The sequence below is a fragment of the Panthera leo genome, chromosome A3, assembly GCF_018350215.1.
Source record: "Panthera leo isolate Ple1 chromosome A3, P.leo_Ple1_pat1.1, whole genome shotgun sequence".
Lineage (NCBI taxonomy): Eukaryota > Metazoa > Chordata > Mammalia > Carnivora > Felidae > Panthera > Panthera leo.
Genome location: NC_056681.1, coordinates 90,173,494 through 90,197,074, shown reverse-complemented (window position 1 = coordinate 90,197,074; position 23,581 = coordinate 90,173,494). Strand labels below are relative to the sequence as shown.

The following is a 23,581-nucleotide window of genomic DNA, read 5'->3' as shown; positions in this document are numbered from 1 at the left end:
CAAAAACCAGTGAGCATGTACTTTCTAGGCCAACTACTTCCCAAGCACACAAAAACTACTGAAATTCAAGGACTGCATCAGTTAAAGAATTGGCCTAAAATGATGTGTAGCCAGATATCCAATTGCATTCATTTCGCAAATATTTTCTGAATATCTACATTGACACAAAGCCCCACGGTAGACACAATTAAAATAAAAAGATAAATAAATCAGGAATTTGCTGTCCAGAGGTGATAATGATACAGTCTGGGAGATTCTGAAAGGAAAACAGCATGAGTCTGGTCTTTGCTTGGGGCCTGGGGTTTTTATTAGCGATTGTGGTCTGGTGCAGTATGAGTATCCTCTTAGGCAACCAAGAACTGGTGAGAACAAGGACAGGATACAAGTGTCCTTCATAAGTCACTCATTTCCTGAAGCCAGGGGTCTTGGCATCAAGGTGTTTGGAGTCAGTGGTCTTGGAGAACATTTATAGGGACCCTGCCTGGTCCCTCCTTAGATGTTATCTGTTGTGATGGAAGACTCCAAACATATCATTATTTCTTTGTCCATTACAAGGCATATGTGGAGTGAGGTAGGGGTGCAGGTCCTAGGAAGAATAGAAGCTGGAAAAGAAGCAAAGGGAAAAAAGCCAGCTTTTTTTTTATGGGGGTCCCTTCATTTTCCTGTCTCAATAAGCCATGTCAAAATTTCTTCCTTTTTAAATAGCTAAAGTTGCAGTGCATGGGTGGCTCAGTCGGTTGAGCATCCAACTTCAGCTGAGGTCATGATCTCATGGTTCATGAGTTCGAGCCCCTCATTGGATTCTCTGCTATCAGGGCAGAGCCTGCTTCGGATCCTCTGTTTCTCGGCTCTCTGCCCTTCTCCCACTTGCAAGCGCATGTGCGTTCTCTCTCTCAAAATGAAATAAACCTTAAATAAGTAACTAACTAAATAAATAGCAAAAGTGAATCCAGTATATGTTCTAAGAATAGTCTAAGTGAGCTCTATATCTGAACTCATTTAATCCTCACAGCCATATGAGGTTGTCCCCCATTTTACAGGTGAGAAGATTAAGGCAAAGGATCATGAAAATACTTAAGGTCGTATGATTATTAAGTAGCACTGGCAGGTTTCAAACACAGAAATCACCTGCAAAATCTCAGCTTTTTAGTCACTATTCGATCTTGCTTCACTTTATTATTTTTTTAAGATTTTATTTTTAAGTAATCTCTACCCCCAATGTGGGGCTCATGACCCCAAGATCAAGAGTCACATGCTGTTCCGAATGAGACTGCCAGGCAGGCCTATCTTGTCTCACTTAAAAAAAAAAATTAAAAAAATAATGTTAGTATTTGCTTATTGGAAAAAAAAACTGAATATACAGAAAAGTAGAAAAGAGCATAAACCCTCAAATTCCTACCCCCAACACGACAGTTGTTTAATATGTAAATACTACTTTTTTTAAAAGTTTATTCATTTCAAGAGAAAGAGAGAGTGGGAAGGGGCAGAGAGAGAGGGAGAGAGAGAATCTTAAGCAAGCTCTGCACTGTCAGCGTAGAGCCCATCGCAGGGCTCGAACTCTCAAGCTGTGAGATCGTGACCTGAGCCAAAATAGAGTTGGACGCTTAACCAACTGAGTCACCCAGTCTCCCTATAAATACTACTTTTAATTTGAACCATAATTATGTATTGTAAGAAGGATATACATAAAGGGCTACAAAAGCTCAGAGGAGGGAAAGAGGACTTCTGGATGGATCTCGAAGAACAGGGTATGATGTAGATGTTGGGGCATTCCAGACAGAAAATTGCAAGAACAGCGGTGAGGATTCAAGTCAAGGAGGTCCAGGGCTTATTGGCGAAACAGCAAGGAATTGTTGGGGAACAGTGTTCATCTTGAACAATGAAGCTAGAAAACGAAATTAAGGACATAAAGTCATAAAAAGTCTAGAATTCCTCCACCTTACATCTTATCAGTACAGGTAATACCGCACTGATTATCATTTATTCCTGTCAATCTCCCCAATGAAAGTAGGAATTCCAGTTTATGTCCCCATTCATTTGATGAGTGCCTAGTTTCTGTGTGCTAGGCACTGTGTTGAGCAATGGGGATGACCAATGACCTACCTATATCTCTGCCCCGAAAAGAATTCACAGTCTAGTAAGAAAGAAAATATAAGACAGGTCAGATAGAAATATGAACAATGTAGGGTTCTGTCACTTGCTAACAAAAAAGTGTGGCTAAAGTAAACTATTACAACATCTCTGGCCATGGTCTCCTCTTTTCTTATAATCTCACCTTATAGAAGCCAGATCACAGGGAGTAATAAAGAGGTTTTTTTGGTTTTATATTTTGTTTTTGTTTTTGTTTTTTTTTTTTTTTGTTTTTTAAGGAATCACTGTGATCAAATGAGGAGTCTGGTAGAATAGGCCAGATAGAACTAAATGACAAGTAAGATAAGGACTAAAAAATGTTCATGGACTTTAAAAACTAAGACACTGGAGAGCTTGATGAGAAAAATTTCTGCAGTTTCAAGCAGTGTGCAGAATCCAGGTGGGTGGGTGTTGAGGAACAAAGGGATGGTGATGTCCTGGAGAAGGTGAGCTACACTGTTATTGAAATGGAACCCCTTTTGGGTTGTTGTATTGTCCTTTGAGGGGCTGAGATAACTTTAAAGGAAGGTGAAAATAAATTTGTTTCAAATGACCAATAAGCACATGAAAATGTTCTCAACAGTAGCTGGCAGGGAAATGCAAATCAAAATCTACAATGAGATATCACTTCACACCCACTATTATGATGGCTATAATAAAAAAGACAATAGTAAATGCCTAGGAAATAGTAAAGGATATGGAAATATTAGAACCCTTAGACAGGTGCCAGTGTGAATGCAAAATGGTGCTGCCAATTCGGAAAACAGTTTGGGAATTCCTCAAAAAGTTAAACATATATTTAGTTAGCATACTATCCAGCCCCTCCTGGATATAATACCCAAGAGAAATGCACACATTTATCCATACAAGAACCAGTACAGGAATGTTGGTAGTAGCATTACTTATAATAGTCAAAAAGTAGAAACAACTCAAATGTCCATCAGCTGATGAATGGATAAACAAAATAGGTATACTCCTACAATGGAATATTATTCAGCCATAAAAAGGAATTAAGTACTGATATATAGGAATTAAGTACTACAATGTGGATGAACCTTGAAAATATTATGCTAAGTTGAGAGAAGCCAGTCACAAGACCATATTTGTATAATTCCATTTATGTGAAATGTCCAGGTGCAAGACCATATGAAAAAATGTAGACCAGTTGTTGCCAGGGTTTGCCAGAAGGAAGAAAGAGAAATGATGGGTTTCTTTTTGGGAAAAATGTTCTAGAATTAGAGGTGATGGTTGTGCAACTCTAAATAGAGGAAAAATACCACTAGAGTGTATATTTTTAAAGGGTCAATTTCACATTATGTGAATTATATCTCCATTTAAAAATAAAACTAAATTTTTAAAAATTGCAGCGCTTATAGAGACTCCTGCTATAATGAGAAGATGGGACGGAACCCAACAGCAACAACGCAGACCAAGCACAAGGTGAGCCACTCCTCCAGGTCAAGGAGCGCTACCTGACCACGCCTTCAGGAGAAGGCAGTCCCGGCGTAGAGGCCGCTGATTGGCTGAGCTTTAGGAGTGGGCGGGGCGCAAAGGGGCGCGCCCAGTCCCTCTCGCAGGGGCGGGGCGAGCCGAAGCCTTCGCTCGCGAGATTTTGCTGGTTCCGCATTTCGGGTCGGCAAGGTGGGGGTGGCGAGCGTAGCAGCTAGCACCGGCAAGACCCCCGGCCCGGAGCAGCGGCGCTCGGTGTTTCCGCTGGCGGAGAGCTGAGGGCTATCCGCTTCCTCGTGGTTCCCGCGCGGGTTACGAGTCCAGACCGCGGCGGGGGCCAGCGGCCCCTCCCCTCCGAGGATAGAAGATGAGCTTCCTCTTGTGAGTGTGGCCGAGCCGAGGGCCCCAGGGTTTGAAGGCCGAGGGCAAGGGCGAGGAAGGGGGCAAGGAGGCGCCTGAGGCTAGGGCCGGACGCCGGGGTTGGGGTCGAAGTGACTGACGTTTGCTTTGCCACCCCTCCCCCCACTCCCGCGGGCCACGGGGGAGGCCCGGACGTGGGCCCAGGCAGATGGAGGTGAAGGTCGAGGCAAAGGAAGCGGAGCGAGAGGGTTGCGGAGTAGTAAGGCTCCGAGTCCGGCAGTGCCTCCAAACTTTTCCGCCCGAGCGCCCCTGAGGGCGGCGGGACGACCCAGGGGCGGAACCCCGAACCCTGTCTCTGGGCTTCCCATTCCTTTCAAGTCTGGAGCCGTCTAGTCTAATGACCCATTCTGACTTAGCTTTTTACTCCACCGTTTGTCAAGTTTTATTACCTTCAGTATTAAATTACCCCCGTGGAAAAACACTGTCCCCGGAAAACGGGTAGTGCTGCAGTTTGGGAAGCTTGAAGTTAAGCTGCGGGCTTGCATGCAGACTTCTGTCCAGTGCGAATTCAGCCACATTGTGAATTTGTGTAGATTTTATTTATTCATTTTTAAGTAATCTCTACACCCGGTGTGGGGCTCAGACTTCCAACTCCTAGATCAAGAGTGGCATGCTCTCCTGATTGAGCCAGCCAGGCTGGCCCTGTGACTTTGTGTAATTAACTTTTCCTGGGTAGAATCATATTTTAGAGATAAGGCCTGGGGCCCAAATGAGTCTTAAATGGAAACTTTTGTAAATTATCTGACGATTTTTGAAAAAATGTTTATTTTGAGAGAGAAAGAGAATCCCAAGCGGGCTCCGCACTGTCCCTGCAGAGCCCTGCTCAGCTCCACCTTACCGTCAGATCATGACCTGAGCCAGAATGAGAGTCTGATGCTTAACCAAGTGAGCCACCCAGGCGCTCCTCTGATGATTCTTAAACATTTTTAGGTTTGGGAAGCATTGCTCCAACACATTATTTTCAGGTGGCTCTCTCTACCTGGTACATTACTTGAATGTGTGTTGTGTGATTGAGTAAACATCCATCGTCCACATATTTGATATTTTCATCAAATTTATTATTAAATTGTATAGTATTCTGTAACCAGAGTTTATCCAGTTTCTTACTGTGAGAATGTTTTGCTTTGGGAAGCAAATTACACTCAGAGGCTGAGTTGGTCTTTGCCAGCAATTTATTTAACCTAGGTTTGCTGTAGGAATTTCATAAGCCAAGTGCATACAGGATAAGTTTCTTAATAAGCTAGTGAAATATTTCAAATCAGTGATAGATTGTTTACACTGTTGTTCCAGGCAAGGGGACATGAAAGAAATAAAGTCCAAATTTAGTTGAGGTGTATCTTTATACGAGTCAGTACTGAGGAGAGGAGTTGGGCTTACCCAACCCAGAGCTGAGGTCCAGCTGCCAGCACGAAAGTAAAAGTTCCTTGTTGCCAGGGAACCATGGCGCTGGTGTTGACCGGCAGGTGGATTTTCCTTCTGGGGCTGGGCATTTTCGTGGCAGGGGCTAATTGTCCCAAGGTTTACAGAGAACTGTTTAGATCATCAGAGTGTCACCTTGCCCAGACCCAACACTCTTGAGGACTCTTCACAAATTCTTGGTATTTGTAGTCAAAATGTCTCCTTGCCATAGTTACTTCTTAATAAGTTTTCTTTGTTAAGCCCCAGCAGGGTCCCTGAGCAGCTGAACTACTGAGTTATGGGTGAGAACAGATGAGAGGATGATGTCTTGACACAATTTACTTTATTCTTATATGAAAACTTTTTTTTGTCTTTGTCATAAACAAGTGAATTAAAACAAACTTAAGTCATAAACAAATGGATTAAAACAAGTCATAAATGGATTTGAAATCTTATCAAACCAATACAGAGCAGAGAAATTTGGATTCTGTCTAGTATTTTGCTGTTATAAAATAGCACTATGGAGAATATCTGTTCAAATTATTTTTTCCTACCTGTCGATTATTTTTTAGGAGTATGGTCTACACAGTATGATTACCATGTCTAAAAGTTTGTATGACTTAGATTATAATTGTAAATTTCCATATTACTGGAACAGTCTCTCCCTTCTCCCCCAAGGTCTTTCTCTTATGAGTTCATGTTAAATTAGTGGTTTGATTGTGGATGCTCAGTTGCTTAGTTACTTTTTGGATCTAAATGTGAGGCCCTTTTTTTCTTTTAAACTTTGTTTTGTTGACAGGCATTTGAGTTTCCACTTTTTGACTTATGAATAATGCAGCCATTATTCATCTGTAACTTTTATATACATCTGTAACTTTTGTGTACAGATTTTTGTATTGGATGTACACGTTCATTTCTCATTCTGTCTGAGTAGAATGAGAAGTTATATAGTAACTGTGTTTAACCTTTTGAGGAACTGCCAAACTTTTTCAAAACACTGCACCATTTTGCATTCCCACCAGCACTTGAGAGTTTCAATTTACCTACATCCTAAGAAGCACTTGTTAATTGTCTTTTTGATTATAGTCATCCTGAATGAATGTGAAATGTTCTCTCATGATTTTAATTTGCATTTTCCTAATGACTAATGATGGTCAGCATATTTTTGTATGCTATTGGCCATTTGTATATCTTCTTTGGAGTAATGTCTGTTTGAATCTTGTGATCATTTTTATTTATTTATTTATTTATTTATTTATTTATTATTATTTTTAACGTTTGTTTATTTTTGAGAGAGACAGAGACAGAATGCGAGTGGGTTAGGGGCAGAGAGAGAGGGAGATGCAGAAGCAGAAGCAGGCTCCAGGCTCTGAGCTGTCAGCACAGAGCCCGACGCGGGGCTCGAACTCATGAGCTGTGAGATCATGACCTGAGCTGATGTCGACGCTCAACCGACTGAGCCATCCAGGCACCCCTCTTGTGATCATTTTTAAATTGGGTTGTTTTTTTGGTTTTAAGTTGGAAGAATTCTTTATCCTGGATACAGGTCCTTTATCACCTCTATGAATCGCAAATACTTTCTCCCGTTTTGTGGATTGTTTACACTGTTTTGATGGTACCATGTGAAGCATAAAGGTATTAATTTAGATGAAGATCATATTGAATCTTGAGATATCATTTCATGTTAGTCTTCTTTTTCTTAAGATTTTATTTTTAAGTAATCTCTACACCCAATGTGGGCCTCAAACTCAACCCTGATATTAAGAGTCGCATGCTCTTCCTCTGGTGCCCCCTTTCTAACGTTCTCTATGCATTTACAGAATGGACTTCCGCTGTACATTTTGTCTTTTAACATGTTAAACTATGTCTTGAGATCTTTCCATGTGAATACATGTAGCTCTATCTTGTTCTTAACTACTGTATAGTATTCCATGTTATGGATGTATTGTGATTTATTTATTCCACTACTAATAAGCTTTAGGATTGTTTCCACATTTTTCACTGTTAAAACCAATCTTGGGAAGCACATCCTGATCCATATCTAGGAGAAATACCTAGAAGTAGAAGGGATGGGTTAAAAGTACTTCCCATGTCTGTAGATCTTGTTATATTGCCTTCCCAAAATATTATACACTTTACCCTTTCACCAAGTGTATTAAAATACTAATTTCTCTTTTACCCTAGCTCACACTTAATGTAATTATTTTAACTTTTGGCACTCAGATTAGGATCATAACACCCTCCTCATCCTGGCACTTTTCAGGGAGCATTTTTTATTTTCAGAACAATTTATATGCCTAAAATTATGCCATGCTGCTTTCAGTCCTAAAAATTGATAATACTTTTACTTTCAACCTAACAGCAGCAGCCGCTCTTCCAAAACGTTCAAACCAAAGAAGAATATCCCTGAGGGCTCTCATCAGTATGAACTCTTAAAACATGCAGAAGCAACTCTGGGAAGTGGGAATCTGAGACAAGCTGTTATGTTACCAGAGGGAGAGGACCTCAATGAATGGATTGCTGTTAACAGTAAGTTTTCAATAGCATTCAGCTTTGCTGATTTATAAGAACATTTTGCCAACATTTTTTTGTTAATGAATTTCCTTTTACAGGTATAACTGTTGTAGTATAATGCTGTACCTGTAAAGAAACTCGGAAGTACAAATACATTAGAAACTGTGTTCTTTTCAGAGTGCTTGGTTGTAGCCAGTGTGGTTGAGTAGATAGACTGGAGGAGAAACGTTGAGTGCTTTGGGTTAATTTCTGAGGATAGAATGGATGAATTGCTGAGTAAGGTCAAATAAAAGATTGGAATGCAAAATTCTATGACTTTGCAGGGAACGCATCCTCACAGTTGCACCCCCACTCCCAGCAGCTCTCACCTGCCTGCGTATACACAACAGTCCGTTGCAGTTCATATGGGCAGTCACTTGATTGTTGTGACTTAGAAGTGGTCAGAAGGAAATTAAGAAATTGGGAGAAAACAGGAGGGACCCATGAGCTGAAAATCACTCTGAGTTCAAGAAAGCTAGCATTACATGGAAGGTTATATGTACTGAAGTTAGAGATTTGAATATTTGAGCCTGTCATTTCTTTTTTTTCTTTTTTCTTTTAATTTTAGAGAGTCCGTGCACGCGAGTCGGGGAGAGGGGTGGTGGGGGAGAGAAAGAGAATCTTAAGCAGGCTTCACCTCAGTGCAGAGCCCAATGCGGAGCTTGATCCCAGGACTCTGGGATTGTGACCTGAGCCCAAATCAAGATTGATGCTCAACCAACTGAGCCACCCAGGTGCCCCAAGCCTGTCATTTCTGAGATCAGTGCTGGGTGATAAGGTTTAAATCTGTTAGGAAATTTAGATGTTACAGGAATTTTTAAACTTCTTAATGGAAAATTTCAAACATACAGAAGTAGAGAAACTAGTATAGTGAATTCCTAGGCACCCATTATCCACTTTCAACAACTGTCAATTCATGGCCAGTTCATGCTTCTGTATCTCACCCTGATTGTTTTTTTTCTTTCTATATTTTCATTCCTCCCTCTCCACCTCCCTCCCCTCCCCACCTCTCCCCACTCCTCTTTGTTCCTCATTTGCAGGCCGACCCACCTCTCCCTGATTGATTTGAAGTGAATCCCAAATATATTTCATTTATAAATATTCCCTATCTCTAAAAGACAAGAACACCCCCTTTTAAAGATAATGACAATACTGTCATTCCTTTGTTAGCAAATATCCAGTCAGTGTTCACATTTTCCCTGATTGTCTTATAAATGTTTCTCTTTTTTTTAATTTTTAAAAATGTTTTATTATTTATTTTTGAGAGAGAGAGAGAGAGAGAGAGAGACAGAGCATGAGTGAGGGAGGGACAGAGAGAGAGTGAGACACAGAATCTGAAGCAGGCTCCAGGCTCCAAGCTGTCAGCACAGAGCCTGATGTGGGGTTCGAATTCACGAACTGTGAGATCATGATCTGAGCAGAAGTCGGACACTCAACCAACTGAGCCACCCAGGTGCCCCTAAATGTTTCTTTTTAAAAAAATTTATGGTTGTTTTAAATCAGGACTAATAAGGCCTGTGTGTAATGTTTCTTGAATCTCTTAATCCACAGGTTTCCCTGTGGATTGCAGTCTATTTTTCTTGCTATTTTGTTATTGTTGAAGAAACCAGTTCATTTGTTTACCACAGTATGAATTCTGTTGATTATACCCTCAGGGCATCCATTATGTTCTCTTCTTCCTTTTATTTCCTGTAAATGTTAGATCTACAGCAACACTGTCCAGTATAATTTCCTGCAATGATGCATATGTTCTATATCTGTACTGTGGCCATTTAGCTCTAGAAATGTGGCTAGAGTGACTGGAACTAAATTTTAAATTTACTTTTAATGTAAGTAGCCGTATGTGGCTAGTGGCACCCATGTTTGCACAGATTTGGAGCTTTGTTCAAATTCAAGTTTGATTTTGTTTGTTTGTAAGACTACTTCAGTGGTGGCGTATACTCCCAACCGTGTGTATACTTCCATGGTGTCTAGCTATCTTTTTATGTGGAGTTAATTCAGCTAATGCTAATCACTCCTTTGACCAGCACTGTCTGATAGAAATATAATGTGCACCACAAATGTAATTTAAAACTCTAGTAGCCATATTGAGAAAAAGTTTTGTTTTCCTCAGCACATTAAAAAGCCATTATTCATATTACTAAGAGAAAAAAACAAGGTACAGAACTATGTGATATATTTTGTGTAACACAGGACAAAGGTACTTAGGAGGCAGGAGACAAAAATAAATAAATAATGTAGTGGTTATCTGTAAGAGGAAGTTGGCGTGACTGGGATTAAGATTTATCATTTATAGGGGTGCCTGGGTGGCTCAGTTGGTTAAGTGTCTGACTTTGGCTCAGGTCATGATTTCACAGTTTGTGAGTTTGAGCCCTGTGTCAGGCTCTGTGCTGACATCTGAGAGCCTGGCGACTGCTTTGGATTCTGTTGTCCCCTTCTGTCTGCCCCTCCCCACTCATGCTCTGTTTCTCTCTCTCTCTTTCTCTCTCTCTCTCAAAAATAAAACATTAAAAAAAATCACTATATATTTTTATATATCTTTTTATTTGTGAACCATGTGAAGCATAATATATTCAAAAAAGACCCTCCCCTGTTCTTTTATTTTTAATTTTTTAATGTTTATTTTTAATTAAAAAAATTTTTTTTAATGTTTATTTTTGAGGGGGATGCCTAGGGTGGCTCAGTCGGTTAAGCGTCCGACTTCAGCTCAGATCATGATCTCATGGTTCGTGAGTTCGAGCCCCGCGTCAGGCTCTGTGCTGACAGCTCGGAGCCTGGAGCCTGCTTCCTATTCTGTCTCCCTTTCTCTCTGCTCCTCCCCTGCTCACACGCTGTCTCTCAAAAATAAATAAAGATTAAAAAAATTTAAATGTTTATTTTTGAGAGAGAGCATGTGAACAGGGGATGGGCAGAAAGAGAGGGAGACACAGAATCCAAAGGAGGCTCCAGACTCTGAGCTGTCAGCACAGAGCCCGACGTGGGGCTCGAACTCAGGAGCTGTGAGATCATGACCTGAGCCAAAGTCGGGCATTTAACCACTCAACCTACTGAGCCACCCAGACACCCCTCTCCCCTGTTCTTTTAAACCTTAACTCAAATTATCATCTGTTATTTTGAAGGCATCTGTTGGCCTTCTTCAGCCTTCAATTTTTGAGACTTTTTCTTTAGGTTAGCTATTCTCAAAACTTTCAGTCTCAAGATCCCTTTATTCTCTAAAAAATTATCAAGAACCCCAAAGAGCTTTTAATTATGTAGGTTATATCTAGTGACACTTACTGTGTTAGAAATTAAAATTGAGACATTTTAAATACTTTTTAATTTTTTTATTAAATTTTTTTTAACATTTATAATAATAAATAAATAATAAATTATATATTATATAATTAATAATAAATTGAGAGACAGAGAGAGACAGAGCATGAGCATGGGAGGGGCAGAGAGAGGAGGAGACACAGAATCTGAAGCAGGCTTCAGGCTCTGAGCTGTCAGCACAGAGCCTGACACGGGGCTTGAACTCAGAAACCACGAGATCATGACCCGAGCTGAAGTCGGACACTTAACCGACTGAGCCACCCAGGCGCCCCATAAATACTTTTTAATTTTTTAAAAATAACTCACTGCATGTTGACCTAAATATATTTTTATGAAAAATGATTGTTTTCCAATTTGAGTTTTAGTGATGAGTATGGCATTGTTTTACATGTTTGGAAATCTCTTTTCATGTTTGGCTTAATAGGAGACAACCGAGTTGTCCTGTCCACTTCTGCATTCATTCTGTTGTGATGCCTCACATCAGGAGCCTCTGGACAACTCCACTGTGCCTTCTGAGAGGATGAGTGTGAAAAGAGCCATTGAAATGCTCTGACCTCACAGATGCCCCTTGAAACTAGGAGGGATCCCCGGACCACATTTTGAGAACAGCTGCTTTAGACCAATAAGCTAGCACACCATCTGGGCATACTGTTTGTTTTGAATGAATATTGAATGCCTATTACTTTCTTAGAAACATGACTCATTAAGAGGAAGGTTTATAAGTGAGGGAGTTTTATATAAAAATCCTTTTGACAAGGTAGAACTTTTTTGTCTACTTGATTTTTAAGAAACTTGGAAAAGCCCTAGTTGGTTTTTAGGTACTCCTTTAGACAGGGAACTGAAACATTTTTTCAAACTTTCCAAAGCTTATGTGGGTGTCTTTGCAGAGGAACATTTTACTCAGATAAGTTCATTACTTACCCCCTTCCTCCTCCATTTTCTTCCATACCTAGCTGAAGCTCCTGTAGGAAGTGCTCTCTGACTACCTCAGCCCTTCAAGATGTTGTCTTTTCTCTGAACCCTTAACCTGTTGTACTCTTTGTTTCAATTTTGTCCCTTCTCTTAGCTGGAGTCTCGGAGGCAAGGGATATTATCCCACGTCCTTTTTATGTCCTCAGCATGAGTTAGGCTTCAGGTTGTTTTTTTGTTTGTTTTGTTTTTTTAAATAATTTACTTATTTTTGGGAGAGTGCAAGCGGGGGAGGGGTAGAGAAAGGGGGACAGAGGATTGGAAGCAAGCTTTATGCTGACAGGCTGACAGCAGCAAGCCCAGTTTGAGGCTCAAACTCACAAACTGTGAGATCATGATCTGAGCCGAAGTCAGATGCTCAACCGACTGAGCCACCCAGGTGCCCCTAGGCTTCAGGTTTTTTATAAGATTTTTCAAATGCTTATTAATATAGCTGCTACACCTTCTCCTTTGCAGTATATTCCACAACACTTTCTCCTAACACAAATGGTATTGTCTGGTCCAGATTGATAGCAAGTAATAGATTTTTTTTATTCCTTTGGATATAATCAAATTATATATTCTAATGATCCAATAGTCACCATTAAGTTAGAATTGTCGCTAATGTTTTATTTTCCTGCTCTTCTATGCTGGGTAAAAGCTTAGTATATTAAAGTGAATATATATTAAAAGTTAATTTTATTTAAAGTTAAGTAAACAACTTGAGAAGAAGCAACTTAGAAGAGAATTTGTAGTACCTCTGGATTGTTGAATCTCCTGGGGATTTATTCAAGAACTTGAAGGCATTGTCCATTTTTCTTCAACTGAGCGGTCTGATATTTTACTGTGTTGGCACAAACATTTTAACACAATTTTCCTTTTATCTTTCCAGCTGTGGATTTCTTCAACCAGATCAACATGTTATATGGGACTATTACAGAATTCTGCACTGAAGCAAGCTGTTCAGTCATGTCTGCAGGTCCAAGGTACATATACTGCCTATTATATAGGTATTTGAAGTACTAAATAAAGCTAACTGCTAATTGATGCAAATCAAATTATAAAGCTTTTTTGTTTTTCTTATCTGTTTGCTTGTGTAAAAGTAGTTCAGTTTTATGAGTTCTCGAATACTTCCCTATAAGCTTTTTGTTATTAAATATTTTGGTATGTGGTATTTAGTATTTAATTGCATTATAATAAGTAATGTTCAATTTTTTCTTGCGTGTAACTTATGTTAATTACTTGCAAATTGTGCTGCTTTAATTATCTGGCTCAAAGATGCTAGGTTTTAAAAGTCTGACTATAGAGGCACCTGGGTGGCTCAGCTGGTTAAGTGTCCGACTCTTGATCTCAGCTCAGGGTTTGTGAGATCAAGCTCTGCCTTGGGCTGCGTACTGTCAGCTTGGAGTCTGCTTGGGATTCTCTCGCTCCTTCTCTGCCTCTCCCTAGCTTGTGAGTGGGTGTGTGCGTGTGCGCGCGTGCTCGCTCTCTCTCTCTCTCAAAATAAATAAATAAACTTTAAAAATAAAAAATAGAAAATTTGACTATAATAAATTTCAAGAAATATTAAGAAACATGGAACTCTTTATCACCCATAATGTCAAGTCAAGGTGTGGTGGGATTAATGTTTTAGTGTGTTTCTTTCCAGTCTTTTTGCCAATAATTGGCCATTTTATGTGAGGATAGATGGTATTGAGTGAGATATTTACCCTTGGGAAAAAACTGTCCTTCCTGAATTTGCTGCAGGTATAAAGGAAAAAAGTCTCCAATGAGTTTATAGTCCTATTTTTAATTACAGTATTTTGGAGGAATGTTTTTATTTTGTGTTAAGTTTTATTAATTAAACTTCTCTATGGCTTAAATGCTTCACACAGTGAAGTTTTGCAGAAGTCTTAATCATTCTAGCTCAGCAAAGGGAGAGAGGAAAAGATGCATGCCTCAGGGTGTTTCTTTACTTACCCTCTCCAAGAAACAGTCTTACTGTCTTGACTCTGATGTTGATACTTTGATGGCCAACTGTTGTAGAATGGGGTGGATGCATCAGTCTCTTACCCTGTCCTCAGCACCCTCTGCCTGGAATGTGTAGTTCCTTTATCTTTCCTAGGGCTGTGTTAAAAAAAAAAAATCCATTCTGGCACTGTCAGCTGCCACATTATCCTCCTTTTCTCTTTCAATTATAGCTCTCATATTTCAGGATAATTCTATAGGGAACTTTGAGTAATCTTCAGTAGAACTTGAGAGGTAATTTAATAAAGTTGTAGTAACGTCTACTGAGAAATTGTGGGCCTACTTTGATTACAAGTTATAGATTTGTTAATGTTTTTGAAAACTCCTATCAATAAAATCTTTTTCTCCCCAGATATGAATATCATTGGGCAGATGGTACCAATATTAAAAAGCCAATCAAATGTTCTGCTCCAAAATACATTGACTATTTGATGACTTGGGTTCAGGATCAGCTTGATGATGAAACTCTTTTTCCTTCCAAGATTGGTAAGTTATAATGTTGAACTGTTTTTCTTTTTAACTGATAAATGTGTTGTGTTCTTTTTAATATTCTGTTACTTAAAAAAAAAAAAAGTAATAAAGACTGCTAAATTCCTCTCCAAAAAGATAGTACATGCAAAATCCCTCCTGTTGTGTTTGTGTCTGCCTGTGTTTTTTCACTATTACTTGTTGGCTACTCAGTTTTTATTCTTTTCAATTTGGGTAAATTTGTCTTAATGTACTTAATGTATTTAAAAAAATATTGATTTGGATTATTGATCATTATTTTCTGTTTCTATCCTTTGTCCATTTCTTTGTGTGGTAAGGATATTAGCTCGTTGTATATGTTATATGTATTTTTTCCCAGGTTGCCTTTTTCTTATTTTGTTCATGAGGTATTCTTGCTGTATGTAACTTTCTTATTTTGTCCTGCTGATCTTTTCCTTTACGATGTATGGATTTTAGTACAATGATTAGAAAGGGTTTCCCTATTTCAAGATTATAAAAATATTTGTCCACTTTTTCATTCAGTACTTTTGTGGTTTTGTTTTTATGTTTAAATCTTTGTTCTTGCCAGAAATTTTTTTCTCAAGGCTCCCTCCATTTTTTTCCAGTTATAAATGCTAATCAGTTTGTCCAACACCATTTATCAAATACATGTGTCGTTTCTCCCCACATTATTTATGTGTACACCAGATTGCCATATAATTTGGAGTCTTTCATTCTCTTTATCTGTTCCTACAGGGATTCCACACTGTTTTAATAACCATGGCCATATATCTTTGAGCATCTTGTAGGGCTAGTCTCTCTTCCTTCCTCTTCTTTTTCAGAATATTCACCACTATTCTGGGATATTTATTCTTCCAAAGAACTTAGAATCATTTTTGCAAGGTAAAATAAAAATATTCATGAGATTTTGATTATTATTTCATTCAAGTTGCAGATTAACATAGGCAGTCTTATTCTCTTGACAATACTGAGTCTTTCTACCCAAGAACAAGATATATTTCTTCATTTCTTCATGTCTTTTATTTCTTCCTCTTATGCAGTTCTATAGTTTACTTTGTTAATTTTTCAAGTTTCTTAAGTTTATCCCTAGACATTTTGTGTTTTTTTAATTGATACCTGCCTTCCAGATGGTTATTGATTTTCATATAAATTTTTATATAAGTTGACCATCAGATTCTGATTATTTTAGTTGTTTTGGTTGGTTTTCTTGAGTTTTTAAAGTATGCAATCACATTAAGATAATATTAATTTTGCCTCTTCCTTTCTGATATGGGTGTTTCTTGTATAACTCTTATCTAATTGCCCCAGAGCAGTGCTGAGTAATGGTGATGATGGCAGACATCCTTTTGTTTCCTTACTTTGATGCAAGTGCTTCTAATACTTCAGCATTAAGCAGGAATCGTGCTTTTGGTTAGAGGTTTGTGAATTTTTAAAACTCAGGTATGGTTGTTGAGTTTTGTGATATTTTCCCAGTATCTGTTGTTGATCACCATAAGGTTTTCTCCAGTATATGTAGATTTTTAATGTTTTACTGGAATCGTATTTTTTATTTGCTAATATTTTGATTAAGATTTTGGCTTCACTATTCATGAGATCATTCCTTGTCATTTTCAGTTTAAGAGTGTCTTATGAGCAACAGGTTGGATTCTGTCTTACTGTTCTGGCTGCTAATAATAAAAATGCCAGAGATCAGATAGCTTATGAATAACAAAAAGTTACTTTTCAGTTCTAAAGGCTGGAAGTCTAAGATCAGGGTGCCAGCATAGTTGGGTCCTTGCGAAGGCCCACTTTTGGGTCTCAGGCTGCTGACTTCTTACCTAGTCTTCACATAGTGGAAGGTGTCAGCAAAAGTTCTCTGGGGCCTCTTTTATAAGGGCACGATCCCACTCCTGAGGGCTATGCGCTTGTGACCTAATCACTTCCCAGAGTCCTGCCTCCTAATAACATCATCTGGGTGTTAGGATCTCAACATAGGAGTTTTGAGGAGATACACACATTCAGACCCTGGCAGATTCCTTACTGTAATCTAATCAGTGGCTCTTTCGGGGGAAAGCATGTATCACATTACACCTGGTCCGTTTGCCGTTGGTCAACTTTTCCATTTTATTATTAAACCTTTTATTTCCTCTCTCGCCGATTCTTTTTTTTGTTTTGTTTTTTAATTTTATTTTTTATTTTTAAAAATTTACATCCAAATTAGTTAGCATATAGTGCAACAATGATTTCAGGAGTAGATTCCTTAGTGCCCCTCCCCATTTAGCCCATCCCCCCTCCCACAACCCCTCCAGCAACCCTCAGTTTGTTTTCCATATTTATGAGTCTCTTCTGTTTTGTCCCCCTCCCTGTTTTTATATTATTTTTGCTTCCCTTTCCTTATGTTCATCTGTTCTGTGTCCCATACGAGTGAGTCCTCGTATGAGTGAAGTCATATAATGTTTGTCTTTCTCTGACTAATTTCGCATAGCATAATACCCTCTGGTTCCATCCACGTAGTTGGAAATGGCAAGATTTCATTCTTTTTGATTGCCGAGTAATACTCCATTGTATATATATACCACATCTTTATCCATTCATCCATCGATGGACATTTGGGCTCTTTCCATACCTGGCTGTTGTTGATAGTGCTGCTATAAACATGGGGGTGCATGTGTCCCTTCGAATCAGCACACCTGTATCCCTTGGATAAATGCCTAGTAGTGCCATTGCTGGGTCGTAGGGTAGGTCTATTTTTAGTTTTTTGAGGAACCTCCATACTGTTTTCCAGAGTGGCTGCACCAGTTTGCATTCCCATCTCACTGATTCTTTATTGTATATTGACTGTGCTTGAATGTTTCTGTTAAATTCAGTTTGGAAAGGGCTTGGTTTGAAACAAATTATTTACAGTTCTTTATTCATTAAAGAATATCTTCCCATTTATGGAAGATAAAGAATAGTTACAACTTTATTCTCTTTTTTCAGCTTTCCATTCTTCAGTAATTCGGCCTAATGTTCTGGAATCTTTTCCCCCCTCGGTTAGGCTGTTATCCACATTTTCTGCCGATTATTTATTCTTATTGGATAGAATTGTTTATTACTCATTTTGAACTAATACATCCAATTGTTAACTATTCCTTTTATTAGCAAGATGCATATTTGTAAATTCTCAGAAAGGAGTTTGACTTAAAAATTCATCTCTTCAATACGGGAGTACAAGACCCAGTCCAGGAAAACATGCCCACAGGCTCCAGGATTATGTTTGAAAATGCAAGTTGTTAGGGGCACCTAGCTGGCTCCATCAGTAGAGTGTGTGACTCTTGATTTCAGGGTTGTGAGTTCAAGCCCCATGTTGGGTGCAGAGCTTACCTTGAAAAAAAATAAATAAAATTTAAAACGAAATGAAAATGCAAGTTGTTAGCTAAGACTGATGTGGGAGAAATGAAAAAAACTAGCTTGAAAGAGTAAAAGACATTAAATTTCAGGCTATTAAATGGACTGGTTGAGAAAATGCATGAAGGGAGAAAGTGTTTTAACCTTTGTTTTCTGAAAGATTGAAGAAAGGAAAATGTTTCTTGAGCGGTGCTGTGGAATAGCTTATTAAGGCTGTCTAATCTAGGTTATTTTGGAAGCTGATGACTTATATGTTTATATACTGTTCTCCATGCCACTGTATTGTCCTTCTGTCCCTGTTTTCTAAGACTTTGATCTTATCAGCTGAATTCTCAGGAATTGAGACACATCCCCACCTACACTGCTTGGAGGGAGATTACCAAACCATCTCTCAGTTCATTTCTAAGGAAGTGTTAATTTTCTTTGCAAAATGGTGAGGTGCCCTTCCTCTCGTTTTCAGGAAGTGTATCTCTGTCTTGTACTATAGGAAAATGAAAATAGCACTTTGAAAAAATAAGATAAACAGTTGGGGACTCCTAATTTAAAGAATAAAACTAGTTTTTCAGAGTAATTCAGAAGATAAAATACTTTATTTGTAGACCATAGATTATAATGCCTTTTTCTTTTGGAATTTTCATTCCTAATTGAGTGCATGTGTGAGTGTAAAAATTTTTTAGAGTTACAAATTACAAAAATAGAAGTTTTTATTTATAGTCAAAATATTTATTCTTGTTGCATTGAATCTTGGGAAGAAACTCTAGTGTTAAATAGCTGAAATTATGTTTATTTTAACTTTGATTCAACGGCACATCATAGGTTGATGTCTGTGCCTATTAGTCTAAGGCAGTCAGAACAAGCATGCTATGTGAGGATACCTCATATATTTGTTTGAGATTTTTTTTCCCTTTGCCCTTTAAAAAATATCTGGAAAATAGGCTTGTATTTGTGAATGTGTGTGTTTGTGTGTTGGAGTTGCATATGGCAGTTTCTAAACTTTCTACTGTTAGATAAAAGACCAATTGATATGTGTATAAATGTATGTATATATTTGCTTACAGGTGTCCCGTTTCCCAAAAACTTTATGTCTGTGGCAAAGACCATTCTAAAGCGTCTGTTCCGGGTTTATGCCCATATTTATCACCAGCACTTTGATTCTGTGATGCAGCTGCAAGAGGAGGCCCACCTCAACACCTCCTTTAAGCACTTTATCTTCTTTGTTCAGGTAAGTTGAACTGTGTTGACTTCTTTGTCCTTTGTCTTGGACTCATTTGATTGGTAATTTTAATAAAGAGCAATTTACTGAGTTGTCTAATTTATAGACGTAGAGTGAAAGTATAAGCAGAATTCTCTCTTTTCTCCTTTCCGTGTTGTTTACTTCATTGGTGTGCAGAGCGACATAGAAAGCTTCCCCCCCATTTTGGGCCTTCTGCCTCTGGCTGCCCCCACCGGCTCTCTGGTTAGGATGTGACAAAGAGCACCGGAAACCCAGGATAGCTTTCCGTACCCCCCCTGTTCCATCGCCACTGCCGAGTGAAGGGATACTATGAGAAAACGTCGGCAGTTGGGTTGTTTCATGAGATGGCTATATCCGAAAGAGAGACTTTTGGAAGAACATGTTAGTCGCTGTCTTGGTTTAACCTTCCAGAAGTACCATTTCAGGCCAAATCTTATGAAGTCATCAGCTAGAAACTTCAAGGACCATCCCCTTCAGAGATGTGGCCTATTATTTATGGGCCCTTAATTGCAAGTGGAATTTTTTAAAAATCAAAAGAGGGGCACCTGGGTGGCTCAGTTGTGTAACCTTCTGACTCTTGATCTAGGCTCAGGTCATGATGTCACAGTCCGTGGGGTTGAGCCCCATATCAGGCACTGTCAGTGGGATTTTCTCTCCCTCCTTCTCTGCCCCTCTCCCACTCGCTCTCAAAATATATAAAAAAAAGAACATTTAAAAATAAAAACAATTCATTGTTTGAAAAAGATATTAAAGCAGCTTTAGAGATAGATAATTCTATATGCAAAATGTAACTAAATCTGTCTAGACAGTGTTTTTTGGTAGAAAAGTCAGTAGTTTTATAGTAGATCCTGTGTATTTCAGTTATATGTGCCACACAAAGGAGAATGTACTGTGCTTTTCTCTGTCTTCCTTCTGAGATTGTTGCACAGCATAGTTATAGGTATAGTGTAGGTGCTGATACAGACATATAGGTACAGATAGAGGGTGGGGGTGTAGTATAGCTATAGAATAGACAGACACCAGATAGATGTAGGTATAGATCTATGAAAGCAACAGATCCACTGCCCCTATCAAAAGCTCATGGCCACTATCAAAAAAACTCATTGTATAGTTTTAAGATCATTTCCATGTAAATGCAAAAATATATATATAGTTTTGATTTTAATGTTTTACTCAGTGAAGATCATGCTGATATATACAGTTGTTTTTTTAGTCCCCCTATATTTCAAAAAAATGAATAAAAATGATCCCATTTTAAAATTTTATAGGGGTGCCTGGGTTGCTCAGTCGGTTGGCTCAGGTCATGATCTCAGGTTCATTGGGATGGAGCCCTGCATCAGGTTCCACGCTGAGTATGGAACCCTGGTTGGGATTCTCTCTTTTTCCCTCTGCCCCTCTTCCCTGCTCAGGTGTGAGTACATTCTCTCTCTCTCTCTAAAAAAAAAAGTTTACAGAGATGATTTCATCATTTTTTGGATTTCAGAAAACTAGGGTTAGGAATCCCTTCTCTGATATTTGCAGAGTTTTAATATTAGATCTGTTTTTAAATTTTACTTTTCTTCTCTTTTTTTAGGAGTTTAATCTGATTGATAGGCGTGAGTTGGCACCTCTTCAGGAATTAATTGAGAAGCTTGGATCGAAAGACAGATAAATGTTTCTTCTAGAACACAGTTACCCTCTTGCTTCATCTGCTAGAACTCTCTCATTGCTCTCTGTTATAGACTAGTGATACAGACTTTAAAAGAACAGGATAAAAAGACACCTGTTGTTTGTGTCTACTGATAAAATTGTCCCAAAGGTAGGTTGGCCTAATCCTTCAGTGAGAAATTCAAGACACAGCTGAATCTGAGGCACTGTGTGACCACTCCTGTTATTGTCAGAGTCATACTTGGTTGTAATATGTGATGACTAACATAAAGTCTATTAGTTTACTTATGCTTTTACTGAAGAAAATGTGCTTCGGGTAGCAGCATAATGACTATTGAGAATTCCCACCAATAATTTATTAACAGGTTTCCAGAGCAAATTACCTAATAATGCATTCAGATCTGTTTTATTCTGCTTTTATTTACACATAGAAGAGATATTTTTAAGTTTCCTTAAGATTTAGAACATTTGTGTGTTACTTTGGATAACCTTTTAGTTTGAAGTTTGTATGCTAGTGTTTTTATAGATAAGAATATATATATATATATATATGTTTATTTTTTCAAAATTCATGATTGCATTTTAAATCCTCATATGACCTGTGTGGTTGGTATGGGAGTAACCAGAGTTATTTCTAAAATGACTTTATTTTTTAATCTTTATTTGGGATTTTATTCACATAAACCTATCTAAATTTTTAGGAGTGTGTATATCACAAATAATTTTCTTAAGGCATGTAAGGGTAGTCTTTTACATTTTTATTTTGAAATGCTTCATTCAGATTAATTTGAATAGGTAGCTTTTGGCTGAGAAAAAGACTGCAAAAAATTATAACAAATTTAGGTCTCAGAACCACTATTTTCATTCATGTTGTTTTTCAGAGGCCTTGAAATTCTGGATAGGAGAATGGAAGAAAGTACTCAGAGTACTTGATTATTTTCTTTTGAGTGTCCTTTAAAAAAAAAAAAAAAGAATTACTTCTATATGTTTTTGTTGTGACTTGAGACTTAATTAAGAGTAGTGTAGAAATACTTAATCTTTATCCCAATAAGGATAAAACTTAAGACCATAATAAAAAACCTTGAAGGTGTACACATCTTATTTTATAACACAGCTTAGTTTGGTGTGCTGTGTGTGTGTGTGTGTGTGTGTGTGTTGAAGGGAAACAAAATGGGAGGAATAAGTAAAAAATCTTGCTTCATTCTGTTAGTAGTCCAAGGATGGATTGAGTCCCCATAGGTTTAATCCTTTTTTAATTGTTTTTGTATCAAAACTTGAAATTCTTCTATTGGGATAAAAAGAATCTTCCCCTTTAGTGAAATAAAAGCCGTTAGGTTTCTAGGATGTAGTAAACTCCAGCTGCCTGTTGAGAATGTACCGGGCACGGGTATACTAAAGACTGCCAGACCGGCGCTGCTTTAAGTTTGTCTGCATTCTGGGTTTAAGAGCCGTGATTTTTGCAGAGTACTCACCAACTCCCGTGATGGTTTTGATAAAACGTTAAGATTTGTTAGGGTTTTTTTTTTTGCTATTGTTATTTATTTTTATTGTCCTACTAAAGTATGAAGAATTGCGTAGCTACTCCATTTTTATAGTAATTCAACTTCATATCCAGATATCCAGAATTTTAATTTTTTTTTTTAATGTTTATTCATTATTGAAAGATAGAGACAGAGCATGAGCAAGGGTGGGGGAGACACAGAATCCAAAGCAGGCTCCAGGCTCCGAGCTGTCAGCACAGAGCCCGACGAGGGGCTTGAACTCACAAACTGTGAGATCATGACCTGAGCCAAGGTCAGACGCCCAACGGACTTAGCCACCCAGGTGACCCCACATATCCAGAATTTTAAAGGAAACAAAACATCTTATCTATTTTAGGCTGAAACCATATATCGTTTCAGGAGTTTAAAAGTGGGATGATTAGTCCCTTATGAAAAAAAGGGAAAAGCCGTCTAAAACATTCCACAATCCATGTTTAAAGCTTATCCAAAGGTCCCTGTCAGAAGTTCAGTGTGTTTATGTTGATCATTTATGAACAAGAAAGCAGGTTTCTAGATGCTGCCTAGAACGTTACTGCCTCTCAACTTTGGCTTTGATTAAGTCTTCAAGGAATGAAATTATATTTCTCAGCTGAGGTTGTACTTTGCATCATTTCTAATATTTCATGATTCTTAAACAAAAGAGTTCTCACTTTTCTCCATTTATTTTCAGTGCTAGGAATCCCCCCCCTCTCGTCATGACTCACTCCCAAAACAAACCAAAGATGGTCACATGCTAGACATAAATAAAAATTTGTTGGTAATTTAAGACTCAGAACGTCCTTTTAAAAAAAACAACAACAACAAAAACCATTATCAGGTTCCCAGGCTAATCGGGCTTAACCAACAATGCACCTAACCATTAAGTTAAAGCTGTTTTGTTTACATCTAAAGCCAGGGAATGGAGGGCAAGAGGACCCGAGAATGGGGAGAGGATGATGCCCTCCTGATTGGGCTAGAGGGCCAGCCTTTGAGAAGAGTTGGAAGAGATCAGTCTGTCTCGGACCCTTCTCTCTTGTGATTTATCTCCCTGTGCCCAGTGTCTGCCTGTTCCACAGCGTACCCCCTGCCCCCCCGAATCAGAGGTCAC

At 38.4% G+C, this 23,581-nt stretch overlaps 1 protein-coding gene across 1 annotated transcript; it reads left to right on the top strand.

The window, feature by feature from the left end:
• The first annotated feature begins 3,736 nt into the window (after positions 1–3,736).
• MOB1A (MOB kinase activator 1A) lies at positions 3,737–22,620 on the top strand. The gene is made up of 6 exons (XM_042932748.1): positions 3,737–3,960; positions 7,760–7,926; positions 13,103–13,196; positions 14,570–14,703; positions 19,131–19,294; positions 20,880–22,620. The coding sequence occupies exons 1-6, from the start codon at positions 3,947–3,949 to the stop codon at positions 20,955–20,957; spliced, it is 651 nt and encodes a 216-aa protein (XP_042788682.1). The 5' UTR covers positions 3,737–3,946; the 3' UTR covers positions 20,958–22,620.
• Positions 22,621–23,581: the final 961 nt, after the last annotated feature.

Bases quoted from the DNA above. Each gene is read 5' to 3' on its own strand.
- MOB1A (XM_042932748.1), top strand. The intron at 13,197-14,569 runs GTACATATACTG...TTTTCTCCCCAG, and splicing joins GTCATGTCTGCAGGTCCAAG to ATATGAATATCATTGGGCAG. The intron at 19,295-20,879 runs GTAAGTTGAACT...CTCTTTTTTTAG, and splicing joins ACTTTATCTTCTTTGTTCAG to GAGTTTAATCTGATTGATAG.